Below are 21818 nucleotides of genomic sequence, written 5' to 3' on the forward strand. Positions count from 1 at the left end.
ATCCATTACCAAAACTTGATTTTCATCACCCAAACAGAAACTATACTTATTAAGAAGTGAGTCCCCATATCCCCTCCCCCCAGCCCATGGTAACCTCTAATCTACTTTCTGTCTCTATGTATTTGCCCGTTTTCTAGGCATTTCAAAGAAGTGGAATCATATAATAGTCCTTTTGTGTCTGGCTATCAGCATATAAATGGTTGCTTCCTTAAGTCTTTTTAAAATGGCTACATAATAGTCCCTGATAATAGATGTACCACATTCAACCCAATAATTCAATATTTAGGTTGTTTCTAGCTTTTAGAGCAGCTGGTTTTAAAAGTTAACTTTTGGAAGACTGCCCATTCATAAATGGGGAAATGCCTGTAGTGAAGTAGATTCTTTAATTTCCTTATATTAAAAAAAGGGCAGAAATTCATACTGGCTGGTCTGCAATTTAAATACCTGTAAACATAAGACCTACTTTTAGTGTATCTTTTCAGAAACATGGAGTTATTTGGGGGGTTTTCTTTCAAAATCATGAATATTACTAAATGAATTAAAAATATTTAGTTTGGGACTAACGGTATTTGAAATAAGTATTCAAGGACCAGTATGAAAATAATAGGTACATTAAGGCTTTACTGTCTATACTGTTATAATGTGTTCCTGGTGTTTTACGTCATTTACTATAAAAAGTGCATTTATGCTTTCTTACCTCAAAATTATGAGTTGCAGATTTTCAAATACCAAATTCCTTAAAAGCAAGTCTGTATAGTTTTTTTCTCAAAATTTACTACTATTTCACTAGCTTCCACTATTTTTTCCCTTCAAGAAAATGAAACCATAAATCTGAACACAAGGACCCATATATTTTTAGTGAAATAATTGTTATGTAAAACCACAAGCTATCTATGAAAGGTCTCTTACAAATGTGTCCAATTTGCATTCTAGAATAGCATGTGTGAGTGCCCCCAGTGTCTACCAAAAGCTGCGAGAGCTGCATCGAGAAGACTTTTCCACATACATCTTTGAGTATGACAAAAGATTTGCCATCTATGGAGAGGAGTTTATCTTCTATGATTATAATAACCCATTAGATTTACCTGAAAAAATTGCTGCACAAAGTTTTGACATTGTAATAGCAGATCCTCCATATCTTTCTGAGGAGTGTCTCAGGAAAACGTCAGAAACCATCAAGTATCTGACTCAGGGCAAGATTCTGCTGTGCACAGGTAGGTGCCACTCTCCTGTTCCATGACAGCTGATGAGTTGGAAGAGATCTGAGAACCCAAGTCCTGAATCCATCACTTACTGCTCGGCAAATTATTTATTCTCTCTTTGCCTCTGTTTCCTTATCTCTAAACGGAGACTAATAATTCTGTGTGCTTTACAGGGTTGCTAAGAATTAAATGAAATAAAACACCAAAAATACTTAACACAGAGTCTGGCACAGAACAAGTGCTCAGAGAGTGTCAGCCATTATTTTTACTCATCATCTTCATGATCAGTAGTAGAAGCATTTGATTCAGTCTCTACACTTGATAAAAGAGAATCTGGGAATCTCTAGAGTTAAAGTGAATTGCCTAAGATTATATAGCTAGAAATTAGATTAAGCTTATTAAAGTTGAATAGTTTTCTCTTCTGGTAAGATTGATACATTTTCCTAAGATGGGTATCCTAAAATTTGAACAAGAGCAAAAACGTCAACAAAAAGGAAGTTGAGGTTTTTTTACTTCAAGGCATCCTACATACTCAGGTTCTTCTGTGAAATTGCTCAGTTCCTCAGTTCCCAGTCTCAGCCACTGCTGCTTCCCCTGGGAACTCTGCTTTCCACTCGCATGTCTCTTCTGGGCAGGCTGGTGCGGATAGTGCCTTGGGCTGCAGGGAGCCTGTGGTTTTCTGGTGTTGTGGGATTGTTTATGTAAAGAATGCCACTCTTTGTTCATGTAAATAAGACTTTTTGAAAAATGATTATAAAGCCAACCACTGTTTACTAGCCCTTTGTGCTCTGATCTCATGAAGAATATATTTTATTTTTCAAGGATAGGTTAAAAACTATAAGAAAAGAGACTAAAGGAATGAATTACTAACTCTGATAATGTAATGAAAGGAACCAAAGCGGGGAGGGGCCGGGGAGGCACGGCACAGAGAATAAGGAGGGATGTGTGTCAGGTGAGATGTTGAGGGTGGTCAGTGAGGCGGCATTTGAGCTGAACCCTCAGGAGGACCCACACACACCAGGTGAGGTAAAGGACGGCCAATGGGGCTAAGCCTGGTGGATAGAGGTGTGGGAGAGGTGGGCCAGCCCTACAGGTGGTGGGAGGGAGCACGGGGCTTCTTTCACAGCTTTCAGCCCCAATGCAGCATGATCAGTTTATCTGAGATCACTTTTACTCTATGCCGACATAAATTTTGGGAAGAGAGTGGATGGGGGCAGCCAGTAGGCACTCACAGTGGTCCAGGGAGAGAGGACCGTGTTCGGGCGGAGCCCGCAGCAGTAGGAAGGAGGGGAGAGATGGGTTCCAGGTCCAGTCTGGAGATGAAGCTGAAAGAACTGGCTCAGGTTTGGATGTGGGGGATGAAGAAAGGGTGGAATGAAAGAGTCGCCCAGCTCCGGGCACACACCTGCAGGACTGATGAAGCCATTTGCTACCACCAGGGCCAGATCTCAAGTAGAAACCAAGGGTTCTGCCTTGAACAAGTCAAGCCTGAGGCATGAGGCACTTTGAAGTATCTGGCTGGAATCTGTCCACCTGGCAGAGGCCCTGCAATAGGGTTAGTGGGGAGACTGGGCCCAGGAGAAACTGGGATGTTGGCAGGAAGGTGGTGTGTTCAGATGAGTCTGCAACTCCATATTACTGAAAGTCGTTCTTTTTTTTTTTAATCATAAATTTTATCAGAAAGCACAAACATACAACGTAATCCAAGAAAAATTTGGTAAAGTTCAATGGGGAAGTTATCATGGTTTCAAAATATATTCTAATGTTGAAATAATTAAAGGAGTTTGGGATCACAGGATCCGAAGAAAGTGAGTCCAGGAAGTCATTCATAGCTTTAAATGATGATTCAAAGTTAGAATATAATTTTTAGTAATTTTTTGCTGTGTACTTTGTGGAACATAAATGTGTTTCTGAATTTCTAAGCATCTTAGCTTTGCAGAGGTAGAAAAATCATTAAATATTTTGTGAAAAGGAAAGGAGATGTAACTAGGTAATTTGCAAAAATGTTGACAAGGCAACAGCGCTATAAAGAACTGACTTCTAGTCCCTTATTTGTTGAGTAGCACTGTCAACTTAGTGTCTCAAGGATATTAGTTTAGAATCCCCTCCAGGTATGTGATAGGCACTGAACTCACAATTAGCATTGCTCACCTTTGGACTCGTTTGATCTATCCTCTTCAGGTGCCATCATGGAAGAAGAGGCAATAAAACTCCTTGGAGTGAGGATGTGCAAGTTTATTCCCAAACATACCCGGAATTTGGCAAATGAGTTCCGCTGTTACGTGAATTATAATTCTGGACTAGACCATGAAAACTAGCTATAGATACTGATACAATACAGTGAAGGACCCTGTGAGACAGTTCCCTCTTTTTATTTTTTTTAGTAGATTAAAAAGTTATTAACTACCCACCCCAGACCTCAATGGGGCTACCCTGGCCTAATTTTCAAAATAAAAAGTACGGCATCTCATTACTGTTTCTTTATTGAGGGTACTCTAGAGCTCGGGGCTCTTCTGCGAACTCCAGTCCATGGATTACAGTTGGAAGAAAATTTAGAATTTAATCCAGTCTCTTCACTTTACATATATATGAAACAGAAGTGCAAACAGTGTAGTGAAGCCAAGGCCTGCTGAGTTAGGCCAGGTCCTTGCATTCCCTTGAAATGGGCTCTGACTGTGCTCCAGGGACTGCTGATGATTCCCACCAGCTCTCTTGTAGCACTGGAGAACTGACTTGTAAGGGAGCCCTGGTCCTGCTTAGGCTCCGGCCCGTCTAGGAGACAAGACTTGCCTCTGTGAAATAAGTTGATAATCCTGGGAAGAAGCGTCTGAGAGCCTTTTGGAGTCTTCCTTTTCTTCCTGGTTATGGGAGTGATGTCAGGATTATAGCCTCAGCTCAGCTTCAGCATCCTCATGGAAGGCCAAGTCAGAGGCTCTGATTTACTGAGGAAATGAAAATACCATCTGTAACCATTTTTACAAAAGGAATTGGGGATAGTGACATTTTTTTTTAAAGGAGGTATCAGGGATTGAACCCGGGACCTCGTACATGCGAAGCAGGTGCTCAACCACTGAGCTACACCTGCTTCACGATGATACTCTATTATTCTCATCATTCATCCATACTACAGAATACCACTCAGCAATTAAAAGGAACAAACCACTGATCCACGCAACCACCAGGATGCATGGCTCTCAAGAGCATGTGCTGAGTGAAAAAGCCAACCCAAAGAGTTCACATACTACACGAATCCATTTATACGACAGTCTCGAAATGACAAAATTGTAAAGGTAGAGAACAACAAAACACCCTCTCTCTAGGAAAGGATCAACCCCCCCCACACACACACACATTGTGACTTGCTTTAAAGGATAAAAGATGAGAGCCTGATTTCCCCTTACCCAGTGAGCAGCAGTGTTCCCAGCAAAGGCTGCTCTGCCGTCCAAGTCCTCCCGAGCTGCAGAGCCAGAGCCAGCCTGGAGGGAGCGAGGAATCAGCCTTCACAGCTCAAAACTGACTGGTGAATGGTAGTTACTGGAGCCAAGTCCAGCTTATCCTGACTGGTACTGAGGTAGAGGAGGGAGACCATGCAAACTGGAAGCCACCGATCAATAAACACTGGTTAAATATTGATCCTTTTGATCCTATGGTTTGTTACTCTTATTTCTCAGACTCGATTATCATATATTTGGACAATTTTTAAGTAATTTACTCTAAAAATTGCTTTGTATTTTTATGAGACATTTATATGTCTGTCAATATACCAGCACATGGCACATGTTAAGTTTCATTCAATAAATGTGTTTTTTAAAAATGAACCCCATCTTATTATTTACTTATGAATTGGTTTGCTAAAGATTACCTAGGCCAGTAACAAATTATAGTAACAAGTTAGGTCTAGAAACTTAGTAATTGTGGGAGTAGTAGTAGTCTAGAAATAACAGAATTTTAGTTGTCCTATAAATCTATTTAGATGAAGTAAAGAAACCTTATTTCTTCATAGGGGGTGAGAGAAGGAAAGGGCAGGCAAGGCTCAAATTAAAAATTTACACATCTTAAGTTACGAACCTTACAAGATGAGGTAATTAAATTTTTGTTTAATAAGCAGCCAACATAAATTTTATTACACTGGACCCCTTATGTGATTTCAATTTTAGCAAATCTATGTTTATAAATGACCCACTTCTGGATTTCATAAAAAATTTTGCAAATATACCTCTGAGAGCCTTAAAAAATTAATTAGGTCTGGTGTGTTCCTTGGTGCCTTCATTTTAACTGTGTCTCTGTAATGTTGCTAACAACACAACTCTGGCCAGCCAAGGAAGAGGGTGTGAGGAAGGCTGGAAGGCAGCGCTTTCCACTGGGTTTTTATGTCTCTGCAAAGTGGATAACAGATTGAAATAAGCCTTATGCATTCTTAGGAAGCACCCTAATCTCTTACACCTTCCCAAAGAGCAAGAAATTAAAAGGACTACTTTAATAGACATCTTGGTTTCCTGATTTAAAAATTTGCACTGAGACACAAAACACCCACAATGTAAGTAGTGAGGGCAAGGACAGTTAAGTTCAATTTTGCTAACAATGTTCAAAGGTTCCCTTTATAACTACTCAGCTATGTACTGGGGCCAGGGATTGAACCCCGGACCTCTTATGTGGGAACTCAGCTCCCCTGAGTTGGTTTTTTCATTTGTTTTGCTTGTTTTTTTTCCTGTTGTTTGTTTTCAGGAGGCACAGGGGACCAAATCCAGGACTTCCAATGTGGGAAGCTTGAACCTCATCCACTCCCCTGCGGGTAACTTTAAAACCCCATTTCAGTCAGGAATTTCAGCTCTTTCCCCTTCCATTCCTTTTTAAAATCAGAGCTGAAACCAGTTACTAAAAATGAGCCCTTTGCCCTAAAAGAGAGTCAATAAAATGAGTAATTGGCCCCTGAATGTGGACCTGCTGACATCTGCAGAATCCTTTTTAGTATTCCCAAATTGTTTTAGTAGACAGGCATACAGTAGAAAAACCGCCCTTGGGTTGGAAAACATCTTCAACAACCAGCGAGGTATCTTGATTCTAAGGGCTGCCGCAAAATCCTCAAGGCAGCACCTATCTAAAGAAAATGCATGCTCTGTGGGATCGAGGTGGGGGGAGAAACTGAAATTTACAATAATTAAGCATTGTTACTCCCCAGAGCCTAGAAATTCATAGACTCAATGTAAATGAGATGAGTCCATGTTAACTGCATGAAATAATAAGCAAAATGTTACTGAGAAAAGAAGAAAATAAAGGTGTGTCATTGAAATCTGGCTGACATAATTACTCTAGCCAGTAAATTTCTATACATTTGACATAATTACTCTAGCCAGTAAATTTCTATACATTTGATAACACATGACACCAAGCCCCCCCCCAATAACTTCAGTTTTAACCAGAGAACAAAATTCTGTATCAGTAAGATTTTGTTATTCATTGAAAGTTTCTCCCCTACATAATCACCACCTTCTAATTTTACCATATTATATCTAATTGTTGCTGCCTAGTGAAAGTTCTGTAGATTTCATTTTAAACTTTTCCTTTATACAAAAAATATAGTCATATTTAAGTGATATAATCTGCTAACGCAACAGACATAATGAAGAAAAAAAGAACTTGGTGTTTATTTTACATGAAGCTTATAAATGATTTGGACCAATATCAGGCACTGTGATGGGTACTTTAAAAATGGTATTTAATTCTCACAATAACTCTTGTGAGGTGGGTGGCACTATCTCATTTTATAGGTGAGGGAAATTTAGCTCAGGGAAATTTCACTCAGTGAGGCAAAGTTACTCATTCACGGGGATTAACACTTCCTGCGTCAGAGGACATGGCACATTTAAGGGTAATTCTGCTTTGACAGCTGTGCAATTTCTTCATTCACACAGGACAGATATTGTATCCTGTTTACTGTTGTCTCCCAAGAGCTCAGTGACTGGAACAGAGCGGGTGCTCAATAAATATTTACTAGATGTATGAATTTTGCATTCAGAGTACAGGTTACCTCTTTAGTTCTTAGAATGGACAATTAATGTCTTCCATCGGGAATGTGCTACTATTTCTTTTAACAAGCTAAGTTTAGTTAAAATAGTAAGTAATGCAATTAACAAAATAGTGATATTTTCCTCATGCATTTTCCTCATGCAAACAGTTTATTCTCCCTAGTTTACTATCCTCTGATTTTTGTACTATTTGTACCTAAGGAGAGATCTGGAAAATACAAATGATCAAAACAATTACCCAAATCACTGGTTTGAAAGGCATTTTTTTTAGTTTACAAATTGTCGTTGCTCTGACCTGGCAACAAAAAGTTTGCTCTGAAACTTCTCTTTTCAGGACAAAAATTTATTCTAGATATACCACTACCATTTTTTTCCCAAGGGCTGTACCAGGGAAAGAAAATTTCCCAACTTGTTCAGAACTATATCCACAGCTATCACATTCAATTTTGAATATTTTATTTGGAAAATCTGGATTTTGCACAGTGATGGTGTTTTTTATGTACAACTCCTGTCAATACTTAGTACAAGCTGGAAGTTCTCTCAGTGAACTTTCCATCCAGATCAAAACAAGGCTGATTGGTAAAGGTAAAGAAGCTAAATCCCCATTATTTTTGTGAGAGCTGAAAATTAGCAGTGAAATGTCTATAAATAAAGGATACTTTTTGATGTTGCTTGGGGTGTCACAAAAGACCAAAAATTGTAAAGATATTGACTTTACCTGACTGGTTTATCATTCTATAATAAGACCAAATCAAATCTTGATTAGTTTAGAACTCAACCATTAAACTAAGTTAAAGTGAAGTCCTTAATTAACAAATTGTTTCTCCCCAAAATATATGAGCTCATCAAAGCAGAAGCCAGAGAGAAATGCTCATAAGCAACATACCCTCCACCTACCATTGTTTTAATGATTTAAAAAGAATTTCCACTTTTTACAAATAATTTTGTTCATGGACTAGACCTTCAACCTAAAGAGTAAGGATTTAGTTCATATTGCAGAGGCCTCCAGTATTGATCTCTGGAAATTCTAATTTGGCCCCTTTTCCCTCTTCATACTTAGCTAGGTTCTGAAGCTGTTAACATCCAGCCTAGGGACTCTTCCTGAAGAACTGGCAACGATATCACAGTCCACATCGTATCTTTATTTAATAGCAGGCTCTGAGGCTAAACCCAATATAAATATCCACCAGTTGGCCCTACTGGCTTTCAAAAATGTAAACTTCTTTAAAAAACTGAGTCCATTTATATACTTGTGAATAAAACCAAGTTTGATGTGTGGAATTCTTAGCTTCTTCCTGGGTCAAATAAGCCTTTTGTGTATTCCATTGGTTCATTTAACAGTCTGTGAAGGTCTCTGGAAGGTAGGTTAAGTCAAACTCACATGGTTCCTTTAGTTATTGTCAGCAATGTGCCACGGCACTAGCTACAAAGCTTATCTGAGGATTCCAATTAAGCTTTTTAAAAACTCCTACTATGGGAGGAAGTAAACAGTGAATAGGAACTCTTAATTACTAATTTAAAAATAGTTTCTTACCTCTATTCAAAACAGTTGAAAAAATAGGTATATATTCTCTTTTTTAATACATTTTTTAAAGTTTGTTGTTGTTTTTTAAACAAAAGCATACCTATTTATCTATCTACCCGTCTGTCTGTCCATCTGTGGTGGAGGCTCTGATGTACCACAGGGAGAAAGGCCACCATTTAACTTACTGGTAAGTAAGCAGCGCCTTCTCGATCCTTACTTGAGTTCCTTTCACAGCAGCCGTCACACACAGCGCCCACTTCAGGGGGCTGGGGTGTGTGGAGCCTCCAAGTGCATTCATAAACTTCCTCAGCACAGGTTACTGTGTGGTCTGCCCAGGGCCTTATGCCCAGTAGGACAGGTGCTCTGTACCTGCCCAATTGCTCATCCACTTTCAACAACCCTGACTAGCTGCCTCAAAAAGACAAACAACAACAAAAAAGGAATGCCAGTGTCAAATGAACTTGCTAGCTAACTACTCCAGACCGAAAGTGCTCCCCAGTTCCTCTGTGACTTAGCTTCCTCTCCCCAGAGGCTGCTTCGTTGGCCCCACTGCTGAGCAGCCTCAGGGCACGGCGGGCTTGTCGTGGGGGCTGAGCGCGAGCTTCAGGGCCTGCTTGTCCATGCTGGAGTTGAGGCTCTCGGCCTCCTTGTCCTGCTCCGGGACGCAGGTGCAGCCCACGGGCACGGTGACATAGTGCTCCGTGTACACGTAGCGGCCCCCCACGCAGGCCGGCGACCGCCGCAGGACCACCGTGGGCATGTACACGGGCGTGCTCCGGAAGTGGAAGTCCTCCTCCCCGGCCAGCCCGGTCAGGCAGCCCCGGCACAGGCAGTAAGCCTCAGGCAGGTACTTGGGGTACCTCGCGGGGTCGTAGGAAATTCTGTGCAGGAAGAAAACATCAGTGGAGTCATGCTTTGGGGGCAACTGAGGCACGTGACATACTGGGAAAAGATAGTACCTGGGAGATGTTTGCCCCTAGGACCGGGGAAATACGGAGAGAATAAGTGCTGGGGCCGGGAATTAAACAGACATTGCCAAGGGATGGCCTGCCACTTCCTCCCACAACGGGTGTCCATGCAAAACCACAACCCAGGGCAGATGTCGTCAAGGATGGAAGCAGCACTTACAGTTGGCACTTCCTTGTGCCGTTCCATAAAGCCACTTTCCAGGGTCTGCCATATGCAACTATAGAAATAAAATGCACTCACAACAGCCGAGAGGCGGAGACAACCCAAGTACTTATAAGATGGAATGTTACTTGGCCACAAAGAAGTTCTGATTGATGCTGCATTATATATGAACCTTGAAAGCATTATACTGAGTGAAATAAGTCAGACAAAAAGGACAAATATTGTATGATTCCATGTAAGTGATATTATCATTCTATTATAGACTTACTATTATTCTGGCAATGGAAGAACTTTTATCACTGATGTGGAAGCAGTAGCCACCACAGGTTCTGAGGGAAGGAACAGGGAAGAAGAGGTGTAATATGGGGGCATTTTGGGGGCACTGGAGTTGTCCTGCTTGACACTGCAAAGACGGATACAGGTCGTATATTTTGTCATAACTTACAAAATTGTACAGAATAGAGTGTAAACTATAATGCAAACTATCGTCCACAGTTAGCAGCAACACTTCAATACATGTTAATCAAGTTTAACAAATGCACCACACTACTGAAGGTTGTTAATGCAGGAAAGTGTAGGAGGAGAAGGGGATGGGGCATATATGAGAATCCCCTATATTTTTTACGTAACACTTACATAATCTAAAGCTTCTTTAAAAGTTAAAAATGTTTTTAAAAAGTAGATGAAAGGTTGCCCAGGGCTGGAAGGAGGGGCAGGGAGAGTTATTGACTAATGGGTACAGAGTTTCTGTTTGATGTGAGGAAAAGTTTTGGTAATTGATGGCGGTGACGACAGCACAACATTGTGAATATAATTAATAACACTTAATTGTGTACTTGAAAATGGCTAACGTAGGGACTTTCATGTTGTCAACGACCTATACACACTGTAGCGCATGATGAGCCGCGGCTCTGGCTGGGAGTGGAGGTCCCAGAGGTGCCTCTCTCCAATGGGACGTGTCAAGGGCTGTGCCAGCCCCAACACGGTGCTGCGTGTGGTCAGCCACATGGTCGGTGCCACGGAGCCACCGGCAGCTCCACGCCCACGAGGACAGGGAGCTAGTGCCAGTGGCCCACAGAGCCACAAGGTGGCCTGTGTCTCAGGTCCCTCGGTGGGCTGCCTTCCTCTGCACAGAAGCTGAAGCTGCCCTGGGGTTGCCCTGGCCAGCCTGGAGTAGTTGAGAGAGAATGACAATTCATACTTGATGTATTTCACACCATCATCCTCCAAGGCATCCTCTTTTCCTGTGGGATGCCAAAAAAACCAAGAGTCTGTACCTCAAGAAGTGCTGGCAGCCACAGAACAGGTAGGTTGGGGGTTGGGGATCCAGGGTCATGGCGGGGGGGGGGGGGGAGCCAGGAGGGCAGGACCAGGAAAGCCTAAAACATAGCACTGGACAGAGAGGGTGAGGATGACCTCTCAAGGCACCCAGAGAGGATGGTAAAGGCTCAGCCCGATGACCACGCTAGCCCTGAAACCTGAACATTCTAGAGCCGAGAGACACACGGTTAAGTATTTGGCCGCTGTTTGACTGAGCGGGGTGAGGTCAAAGAAAAGGTCAGAAGTGGTTGGCAGGCTTCCAGTTTGGGCCACCGGGGAAATGCAGCAATGCTGGGGGAAGCCAGAGTTCCCAGGGTGGGGCAACCCTGCTGGTAGCTGCACACTCAGGCACGGGCCCCTTGACCGTGGTCATTGCTGAGCTGCAAAGAAGAGAGGTGGGGTTGAGAGCCCAGAGCCAATTGCACTGTCACACACTTGTCTAGGAAGCAAAAACATTCACCTGCGCACACACTTGACTTGGCAATGGCCTGCCCTTACCTTTCCCACCTTCCTCCACCTGGTTCCCGCGCCCCAGCTGGCCATTCTCATGCACAGGTTTCCTGTGCCACCTCTTCTGGCAGGAAAACTCCAGACTCCCCTGCTTTGCCTTCCGAGGCCTCCACTACTGGTCCTTACCCACATCACTCTCCAACTACCCATCACCGTCTTCCTGCTTGACCCTGGTCATCCCACAACGCTCACCACTGGGGGCTCCTGGCTGGTGCCACATCCATTCTTGCTCACAATGCCCTTGCCCCAAAGTCCACAGTGACTCCATGAATCTGGCCACGTTTTAAGGCCCAATTTAAGTAGCTATCTTTTTTAAAGAGTTTTCAAACTTGCCTTTGCTTTCTCCATACTCCCGCAACCCCCTGTGCCTCTGAGAGAGAACTCACCCCCGCAAGGGAAGACAGCACTGTTCTCTCTCATGGCGCACGCGCTGTCACAGTGTGGTGAAGGCTAAGCCATGGGGATAGAGAGAGTGATGGTGAGTCAGGGGTTCATGTTGGCTCCCTGTCCTTCATACCGAGTCAGTGAAAGACTCTTAAAATGTAAAGGGAGGAGACCCAAGTGGCAAAGTAGAGCATGGCCGCATCCTCCAGAAATGGCAGGACAGGCTAGGGGTGGGGGCAGCCATGCAGGAGTGGCATGGGCGGCTCACACGGGTTGCCCCAGGGATCACAGGGAAAGGGGAGGTAAGCAGCGGAACGTGCGGCACCCTGGGTGGGTGGCCCTGTACGGAGTGGGAGACGTGGCGTAGGAGCAGCAGAAGTGGTGCACAAGTGTCCGTGCCTGGCCTGTAGGATGGAGGGAGAGCAGTGCCGAGTAGCTGAGTAGCACAGGGGACTCGTGGGTGACCTTGCTGGATGGGGGTGGAGTGGCGTGTGCATCCTCCCAGGTGCTGGGGGGCTGTGAGGGTGACCTAGCAGGGTGCTGGGAGCAGTGGAGAAGCAGCACGAATGGCCATGGGGTAGGTCTCACCGGGCACAGGAGGGTGCAGGTGGGCACAGGGTGAAGCCAGGTGGCAGTGCTTGGACTTGCAAGGACAGGAGATTAAGACAGGCCACCGCAGAGAAGGTGGCTCTTTGGAGCTGCTCTGCACCACCTTCATGGGTCCCTAGCCCAGTTTTGATCAAAGACAGGCAAGTCTAAAGAATTAAAATAAGCTGAAATGAGTGTCGAAAAAGAGCCTTATCACAAAACCAAACAATAAAATCCCAGACAAGAGAAAGAAACTGACCATCAGAGTAAACTCATCAAGATAAGCAGATGCCTAGGCACCAGCAAAAAACTAGAAGCTGTACTAAGAAACTGGAAGATATGGTCCGTTCAAAGGAACAAATTAATAAGTTGGAGGAGATACAGAATTTGGAAAAATTACTTAGAGATGTCCAAACAAATGTAAATCAATTCAAGAATATGAGAGATGAGATAAAGAATATTAAAAAGACACTGGGTGAGCCTACAGAAGAAACTGAAAACATACAAAGAAAAACAACAGATCTTGTGGTAATAAAAAGGCACAGTAGAAGAGATTAAAATACACTAGAATCACAAAAGCAGAATTGAGCAGGCAGAGGAAAGGATTAGTGTATTAGAAAATTGGACATTTGAAACTGAACAGATAGATGAATAGATAGAGAAAAAAATGGAAAAAATTGAGCAGGGACTCAGGGAATTGAATTGGCAGCACAAATTGCAAAAACATACACATTTTGGGTGTCCTAGAGAGAGAAGAGAAGGGCAAAAGGGCAAGAGTGTTTAAGGAAATGACGACTCAAAATTTCCCAACTCCTATGAGGGACATAAATGTCCATGCCCCGGAAGCAGAGTGTACTCCAAGCAGAATAAATCCTAACAGAAATAGTCTGAGACACATACTAATCAGATTGTTAAATGCCAAAGATAAGGAGAATCCCGAAAGCAAGAGAAAAGTGATCTGTCACGGACGAGGTAAGCTCAGTAAGACTAAGGGCTGATTTCTCATCAGAAACCATGGAGGGGAGAAGGCAGTGGGATGACATATTTAAGGTACTGAAAGAGAAAACTGCCCGCCGAGAATTCTATACCAACAAAAACTGTCCTTCAAAAATAAAGGAGAGATTAAAATATTCACAGATAGACAGAAACTGAGGGAATCCTTAAATAAGAAGCCCATCATAAAAGAAATACTCAAGGAGAGTTCTGCGGGATGAAAGAAAAAGACAGGTGAGAGAAGTATGGAAAAGAGTGCTTTCCAAAAAGAACTAATGACAATCCTGCTCAAACTATTCCAAAAATTGAGGAGGTGGGAACATTATCTCACTTCTTCTATAAAGCCAACATTGCCCTAGTACCAAAGTCAGATAAAGAAGCTACGAGAAAAGAAAATTACAGAACGGTCTATGAATTTAGATGCAAAAGTTCTCAACAAAATACTGACAAATAGAATCCAACAACATATTAAATGAATTATACAGTTTGCTCAAGAAGGTATGCAAGGCTGGTTTAACACAAGAAAAGCAATTAATGTAATACACCACATTAACAGAGTGAAGGAGCAAAATCACATAATGATCCCTATTGATGCAGAAAAGGCATTTGACAAAATCCAGCATCCTTTCTTGACAAAAACACTTCAAAAGGTAAGAATAGAAGGAAACTTCCTCAACACAATAAAGGGTACATAAAAAAATCCCACAGCCAACATTGTGCTCAATGGGGAGAGGTTGAAAGCTTTCCCTCTAAGATCCATAACAAGACAAGGATGCCCACTGTCACCACTCTTACTCAACATTGTGCTAGAAATTCCAGCTAGAGCAGTGAGGCAAGAAAAAGAAATAAAGGCATGCAAATTGGAAAGGAAGAAGTAAAACTTTATTTGCAGATGATATGATTCTATATATTAAAAAGAAAAACCCAAAAAATCTATAACAAAGAAAGCTAGTAGAGCTAATAAATGAGTTCAGCAAGTGAAGGATAGAAGATGAACATGCAAAAAAAAAAAAAAATCAGTAGTGTTTCTATATACTAGTAATGAGCAAGCTGAGGAGGAAATCAAGAAAAAAATACCATTTATAATAGCAACTAAAAAATCAAATATCTCTGAAAAAATTTAACTAAGGATGTAAAGCACTTGTTACACAGGAAACTATACAACATTGCTAAAAGAAATCAAAACATACCTAAATAAGTGGAAGGGCATTCTGTGCTCATGAACTGAAAGATTAAATATTGTTAAGATGTCAAGTTTACCCAAATTGATTTACAGATCTACTAAGAACCCAATAAAAATCCTGCCATCTTTTTTTTTTTTTTTTTTTTCCAGAAATGGAAAAGTTAATTATCAAATGTGATTGGAATGTTTTGGTGGAATTCACCTGTGAAGCCATCTAGTCTTGGACTTTTCATTTTGGGGAGGTTTTTGATAACTGATTCAATCTCTTTACTTGTGATTGATCTTTTGTGGTCTTCTGTTTCTTCTAGAGTTGGTGTAGGCTGTTTGTATGTTTCTAGGAATTTATCCATTTCATCTAAGTTGGCTAATTTGTTGGCATGCAGTTGTTCCTAATATCCTCTTATGGTCCTTTTTATTTCTTTGGGGACAGTGGTGAATCCCCACTCTCATTTCTGATTTTATTTATTTGCCCCTTTCTTTTTTTTTCTAAGGATTTGTCAACTTTGTTAATCTTCTGGATTTAATTCTCTTTATTGTTTTTTTTATTTTTTATTTTAATTTCATTTATTTTTGCTCTCATCTTCATTATTTCTTTCTTTCTGCTTGCTTTGGGATTTGTTTGCTTTTTTTTTTTTTTTTTTTCTTTCTTTCTTTCTCTAGTTCCTCCAGGTGTGCAGTTAGGTCTTTGATATTTAACTCTTCTTCCTTCTTTTTCAATGCAGGCCTTTCTCAGCACTGCCTTCACTGCATTACATAGAACATCTGAACAGAGGATAAATAAGGAAACAGAGAGTTTGAATAATATAAATGAACTAGACCTAACTGACATTTATAGAGTATTACACCCCCAAAACAGCAGGATATACATTCTTCTCAAGTGCTCATGGATCTTTCTCCATTATAGACCATATGCTAGGATATAAGTTTGAGCTCAATAATTTTAAAAACACTGAAATTAAACAAAGGACTTTCTCTGATCATAAGGGAATAAAGTTGGAAATTAATAACAGGTGGAAAAAGGGCAACTTCACAACTACATGGAGATTAAACAATACACTCTTAAAACATCAGTGGATCAAAGAAGAAATTGTAAGACAAATCAATAAATATCTCAAGACAAATGAAGACAAGAACACAACATATCAAAATTTACTGGATACAGTAAAGGCAGTACTGACAGGGAAATTTAATCATCAATGCTTATTTTAAAAAGGAGGGAAGTAGATGTGGCTCAAACAGCTGGGCACCTACCTACCACACAGGAGGTTCTAGGTTCAGTTCCCAGTGCCTCCAAAAGAAGATGAGCAAGACAGCAAGCTGATGTGATGGGCTGGCCCAGCTAGCTGATACAACAAGAAGACAGAGTGAGATGACTCAATGAAGAAATACAGCAAGAAAACACAATGAGAGACACAAAACACAGGGAGCGGAGGTGGCTCAAGTGATTGGGTGCCTCCGTTCCACATGGGAGGTCCCAGGTTTGGTTCCTGGTGCCTCCCTAAAAAGACAGAGAGCAGACAGTGAGCACAAACAACAAAGGGAAAGGGGGAGAAATAAATAAAATATCTTAAAAAAAAAAAGCAGGGAGCAGATGTGGCTCAAATGGTTGAGCACCTGCTTCCCACATGGGAGGTCCCAGTTTTGGTCCCCAGTGCCTCCCAGGAACAGAAACCGACAACAAGCAGACAAATGAAGGAGCCAACTCAGGGGAACCTATGTGGCTCAGTGGTTGAGCACCGGCTTCCCACATGTGAGGGCCCAAGTTTGATCTCCAGTGCACTTGGAGGAATTAGAAAAAGAAAAGCAAACCAATCCCAAAGCAAGCAGAAGGAAAGAAATAATAAAAACTAGAGCAGAAATAAATGAAATGAAGAATTAAAAAAAAGAAAATCAACAGAACTAAATGTTGGTCCTTCAAAAATATCAACAAAATTGATAAATCCTTAGCTAGGTAAAGAAAAAGAGATGATACAAATAAAATTAGAAATGGGAAGGGAGATATTATCACTGACTCAACAGAAATAAAAGAAATCATAAAAGGATACTATGAACAACGATATGCCAATAAATTAGACAACAGTGATTAAATGGACAAATTTCTGGAAAAACACATATCACACTGACGCTAGAAGAAATAGAAGACCTCAACAAACCAATCACAAGTAAAGAAATTGAAAGTCAACAAAACCTACCCAAAATGAAAAGTCCAGGACCACATGCCTTGACAGGTGAATTATTCTACCAATCATTTAAAGATCTAATACTGGTCTTGCTGAGGCTCTTCCAAAAAATTGAACAAGAAGGAATGCTACCAAACTCATTCAATGAAGCTAGCATCATCCTAATTCCAAAGCCAAATAAAGATATTATGAAAAAAGAAAATTACAGACCAATTTCTCTAGTGAATATAGATACAAAAATCCTCAACAAAAAAATTACTAACCAAATCCAAAAACACATTTTAAAAATATACATCACAATCAAGTGGGATTTATACCAGGTATGCAAAGGTGGTTCAACATAAGAAAAATTTTTAGTATAATACACCACATTAAGAATTTGAAGAAGAAAAATCATATGATCTCAAAAGATGAAAAAAGACATATGACAAAATCCAGCATTCTTTCTTGACAAAAACACTCTGAAAGACAGGAGTAGAAAGAAACTTTTTCAATATGATGAAGTGCATATATGAAAAACCCACAGCTAACACTGTACTAAATAGTGAAAAACTGAAAGCATTCCTGCTAAGACTGGGATCAAGACAAGGCCCATTCTCTCCACTGTTGTTCAATAATGTGCTAGAAGTTCTAGCTAGAGTAATTAGGCAAGAAAAAGAAATAAAAGGCTCCCAAATAGGAAAGAAGAAGTAAAACTTTTGCTATTTACTGATATGATCCTATAGTTAGAAAATTTCAAAATATCTGTAACAAAACTATTAGAACTTACAATTTCAGCAAAGTGGAGGAATACAAGATTAATATGTAAAATCAATAGCATTTCTATATACTTGTAAAGAGTAATCTGAGGAGGAAGTCAGAAAAAAATTCCATTTACAATAGCTACTAGGAGAAATATTTAGGAATAAACTTAACCAAGGACCTAAAGGACCTGTCTGTACTCAGAAAACTACAAAACATTGCTAAAAGCAACCAACAATGATCTAAATAAATGGAAGGATAGTCTGTGTTCATGTGCAAGAAGACTAAATATCATTAAGATGTCAATTCTACACCAACTGATTTACAGATGCAATGCAATCATGATTTTTAAAATCCCTATATCCTTCTTTGTAGAATTGGAAAAGCCAATTATCAAATTTATTTGAAAGGGTATGGGTCCCTGAATAGCCAAAAGATCTTTGAAAGGAACAAGTTTGGAGAACTCTCACTTCCTGACTTTAAAACATATTATATAGCTACAGTGGTAAAAACAGCATGGTACTAGCATAAAGAGAGATTGACCAATGGAATCAAATCAAGAGTTTGGAATTAGACCCTCACATTTATGGTTAAGTAATTTTTTCTCATTTCTTTAATTGTCTCTTTTTTTTTTCTCCTCTCTATTTTTAAAAAATGTGACATTAAAAAAATATGAGCTCCCCATGTACCCCCCACCCCCTCACCCCACTCCTTACATTTTAATATTCAAAGTAGGGATTTCATTTGTTATTTCATTTGTTTCAAGTTGTTGGGAGAATTACCTGTTAAATACCCTAAAATACATGACTTTTCCACTTTGTTCTCAAACTACATATTTTTTTTAAAATTAAAGTTAATAGATCACAAGGAATGTTACATTAAAAATGTAAAAAAACAAAAAACATAAGAGGTTCCCATATAACCCACTCTCCACCCTCTACCACATCATTTTTGTAAATTGTATTTTTCTGAAGATATATACATCACACAAAAAAAGTTACATTAAAAAATATAAGAGGTTCCTGTATACCCCCCACTCCCCCACCCCACTCCTCCCACACCAATAACCTCCCTCATCATTGTGGCACACTCATCGCACTTGGTGAACACATTTTGGGGCACTGCTGCACCACATAGATAATAGTTTACCCTGTAGTTTGTACTCTACCCCAGTACATTCAGAGGGTTATGGCAGGATATATAAGTCCAACATCTGACCCTGCAATATCATTTAGGACAACTCAAAATCCCAAAAAAGCCCCCACATCACATCTCTTCTACCCTCTCCCTGTCCTCAGCAACTACTGTGGCCACTTTCTACACCTCAAAGCTAAAATTTCTTCTATTACTTGTCATAATAGTTTTAAAGTAGAATATCAGTAAGTCTACTCTAGTCCATATTTTATTCCTCCATTCTGTGGACCCTGGGATGGTGTTGCCCTCTCCACCTCTAGATCAAGACGGGGCTTAGATTCCACATGGATGATGCTTACAGTTGGAGGCACTCTTGATTCTCTGGTATGACGGGTAAGACCAATGAACCAGAAAGTAGGAGTTCCCACTCTGCTGAGGCTCAGGGCCCAGCTGGCACGTGGGCAGTTCAGAGATTCAAGTCTCCTGAGTATGGACCATCCTTAGCGCCAACCACACGTTCAGTAAAAGTGACAGAAGAGGCATGTGTAGAAAAGTCACATATGAGTCCAGCTCCATCACACTCAGGAACACAAATTCCAAAGTAGGGCCCTCTGACATGGCACAGAGCTCCAAATCCATCTGCCTAGGTACTGGTTCTCCCGAAGGCTACAGTTAAGTAATTTTGGACAAAGCTGTAAAACCCTCTCAGCTGGGTTTGAACAGCCTATTTAACAAATGCTGCTGTGAGAACTGGATGTCCATATCATACCTTATACAAAAATTGACTAAAATGGATCGAGGACCTAAATATAAAAATTAGAACAATAAAACTCCTACAAGAAATGTAGGGAAACATCTTCAAGGTCTTGTGGTAGGTGGTGGTTTCTCAGACCTTACATCCAAAGCACAAGCGACAAAAGAAAAACATAGATAAATGGGACCCCCTCAAAATTAAACACTTTTGCATTTCAAATGATTTTAAGAAGTTGAAAAGGTAGCCAATTTAATGGGGGAAATTTTTCAGGAACTACATATAGGACAACAGTTTGGTTTCCACTGATAATATAAAGAGATCACACAACTCAATGGCAAAATGACAAGCAACCCAGTTAAAATATGGGCAAGAGACTTGTATAGACAATTTTCTGAAGTAGAAAAACAAATGGCTAAAGACACATGAAAAGATGCTCAACATCATTAGCTATTAGGGAAATGCAGATCAAAACTATAATGAGGGAAGCAGATTTGGCTCACTTGATAGAGCATCTGCTTACCACATGGGAGGTCCAGGGTTCAAACCCAGGGCCTCCTGACCTGTGTGGTGAGCTGGCCCATGTGCAATGTTGATGCACGCAAGGAGTGCCATGCCACACAGGGGTGTCCCCCACATAGGGGAGCCCCATGTGCAAGGACAGTGCCCCATAAGGAGAGCTGCTCCACGCAATAAAAGTGCAGCCTGCCCAGGAGTGGCGCCACACACACGGAGAGCTGACGCAGCAAGATGATGCAACAAAAAAGAGACACAGTTTCCCAATGCTGCTGACAAGAATACAAGTGTACACAGATGACCACACAGCGAATGGACACAGAGCACAGACAACTGGCGGGGGTGGCGGGGTTGGGGGGGAGAGGGAAGGAGAGAAAAAATATATATAATGAGATATCATCTCACACCATACCACATGGCCATTATTTAAAAAACAGAAAACTACAAGTCCTGGAGAGGATGTGGGGGAAAAAGGAATACTGTTGGTGAGAATATTAAATGGTGCAGGCCATTGTGGAAGACTGGCAGTTCCTCAGGAAGCTAAATACAGAACTGCTCTAAGATCTCCCAATTTCGCCACTGGAATATATTCGGAAGAACTGAAAGCAAGGACGTGAAAAGATATTTGCATACTAATGCGCAATGCAGTATTATTCACAATTGCTAAAGGATGGAAACCACCTAAGTTTCCAATTAATGGATAAACAAGATGTATATACATATGATTGAATACTACTCAGATGTATATACATATGCTTGAATACTATTCAGTTGTAAGAAGAAATAAAGTGGGGAAGCACACGACAACAAGGAGGAAGCTTGAGGACATTATGTTAAATAAAATAAGCCAGACACAAAAGGATGACTATTGTATGGTCTCACTGATATGATCTAAATACAATGAACAGACTTACTGATTTGGACTATGAAGTTTAGGCTGGTGGGAGACAAGAGTGTGGGTCGAGAAGGAGGAGATGATGCTGGATGTATGCAGAATGTTTAATAAGATCAATATGTGGTAATGGATGGACTTGATGGTAACATGTTATAATGAATTAACAAACACTGTTGATTTATGGATGTTATTGTGGCTGAAACAAGTAGTCTATGGAGATTAATTTTAGTTGGAGGACTGCTGGAGAATAATATAAGATATATAACACAGTGATTTGGGTAGTTGAAGAGGATTGTGGTTATTAATATAAATACAGGAATTTCTACTACAAGGTGTTAAGAATGTGGTGATACATGGGGAAAATATAACTAATGTAATTAAAAACTGTAGCTAACAAATTCAAAAGTACATCACTGTACAAAGTATTAATAATAGGATGGTATATGGGGGAAAATATACCTAAAGCAAAATATGGAACATAGTTAACTGTTAACATTTTAACATTCTTACATCAAATGTAACAGAGGAAACATAACAATGTTCAGTGCCAACAATGGGGGGGAGGACGTTGCTAATTTTATTAAAGGAAAAATATATTATATGTCACAGAAACAACCACATTTCCCTGTAAGCTACAATGTCTTACACAGTGAGAAGCCTAGACAGACAAGGCTTTTAAAATAGTCATATAGGGAAACGGACTTTGGCCCAGTGGTTAGGGTGTCTGTCTACCACATGG

The 21818-nt window shown here is 40.6% G+C and overlaps 2 protein-coding genes across 5 annotated transcripts in view; one reads left to right on the forward strand and one right to left on the reverse strand.

The window, feature by feature from the left end:
- EEF1AKMT1 (EEF1A lysine methyltransferase 1) overlaps nt 1–3672 on the forward strand; it is a 44269-nt gene extending 40597 nt beyond the window's left edge. For all 4 annotated transcript variants that reach the window (XM_058276334.2, XM_058276335.2, XM_058276336.2 and 1 more), the window contains 2 exons: nt 934–1214; nt 3384–3672. In XM_058276334.2, coding sequence (XP_058132317.1) covers nt 934–1214; nt 3384–3520 — 418 coding nt within the window. In that variant the 3' untranslated portion in view covers nt 3521–3672. The remainder of the gene's footprint in view (nt 1–933; nt 1215–3383) is intronic.
- IL17D (interleukin 17D) overlaps nt 3668–21818 on the reverse strand; it is a 36191-nt gene continuing 18040 nt past the window's right edge. The window contains exons 2-3 of the mRNA XM_071208188.1: nt 4604–9634; nt 3668–4144 (exon numbers count right to left, since the gene is read on the reverse strand). Of these exons, the coding sequence (XP_071064289.1) occupies nt 9316–9634 (319 nt within the window). The 3' untranslated portion in view covers nt 3668–4144; nt 4604–9315. The remainder of the gene's footprint in view (nt 4145–4603; nt 9635–21818) is intronic.

This window comes from Dasypus novemcinctus, chromosome 15 (assembly GCF_030445035.2).
Source record: "Dasypus novemcinctus isolate mDasNov1 chromosome 15, mDasNov1.1.hap2, whole genome shotgun sequence".
Taxonomy (NCBI): Eukaryota; Metazoa; Chordata; class Mammalia; order Cingulata; family Dasypodidae; genus Dasypus; species Dasypus novemcinctus.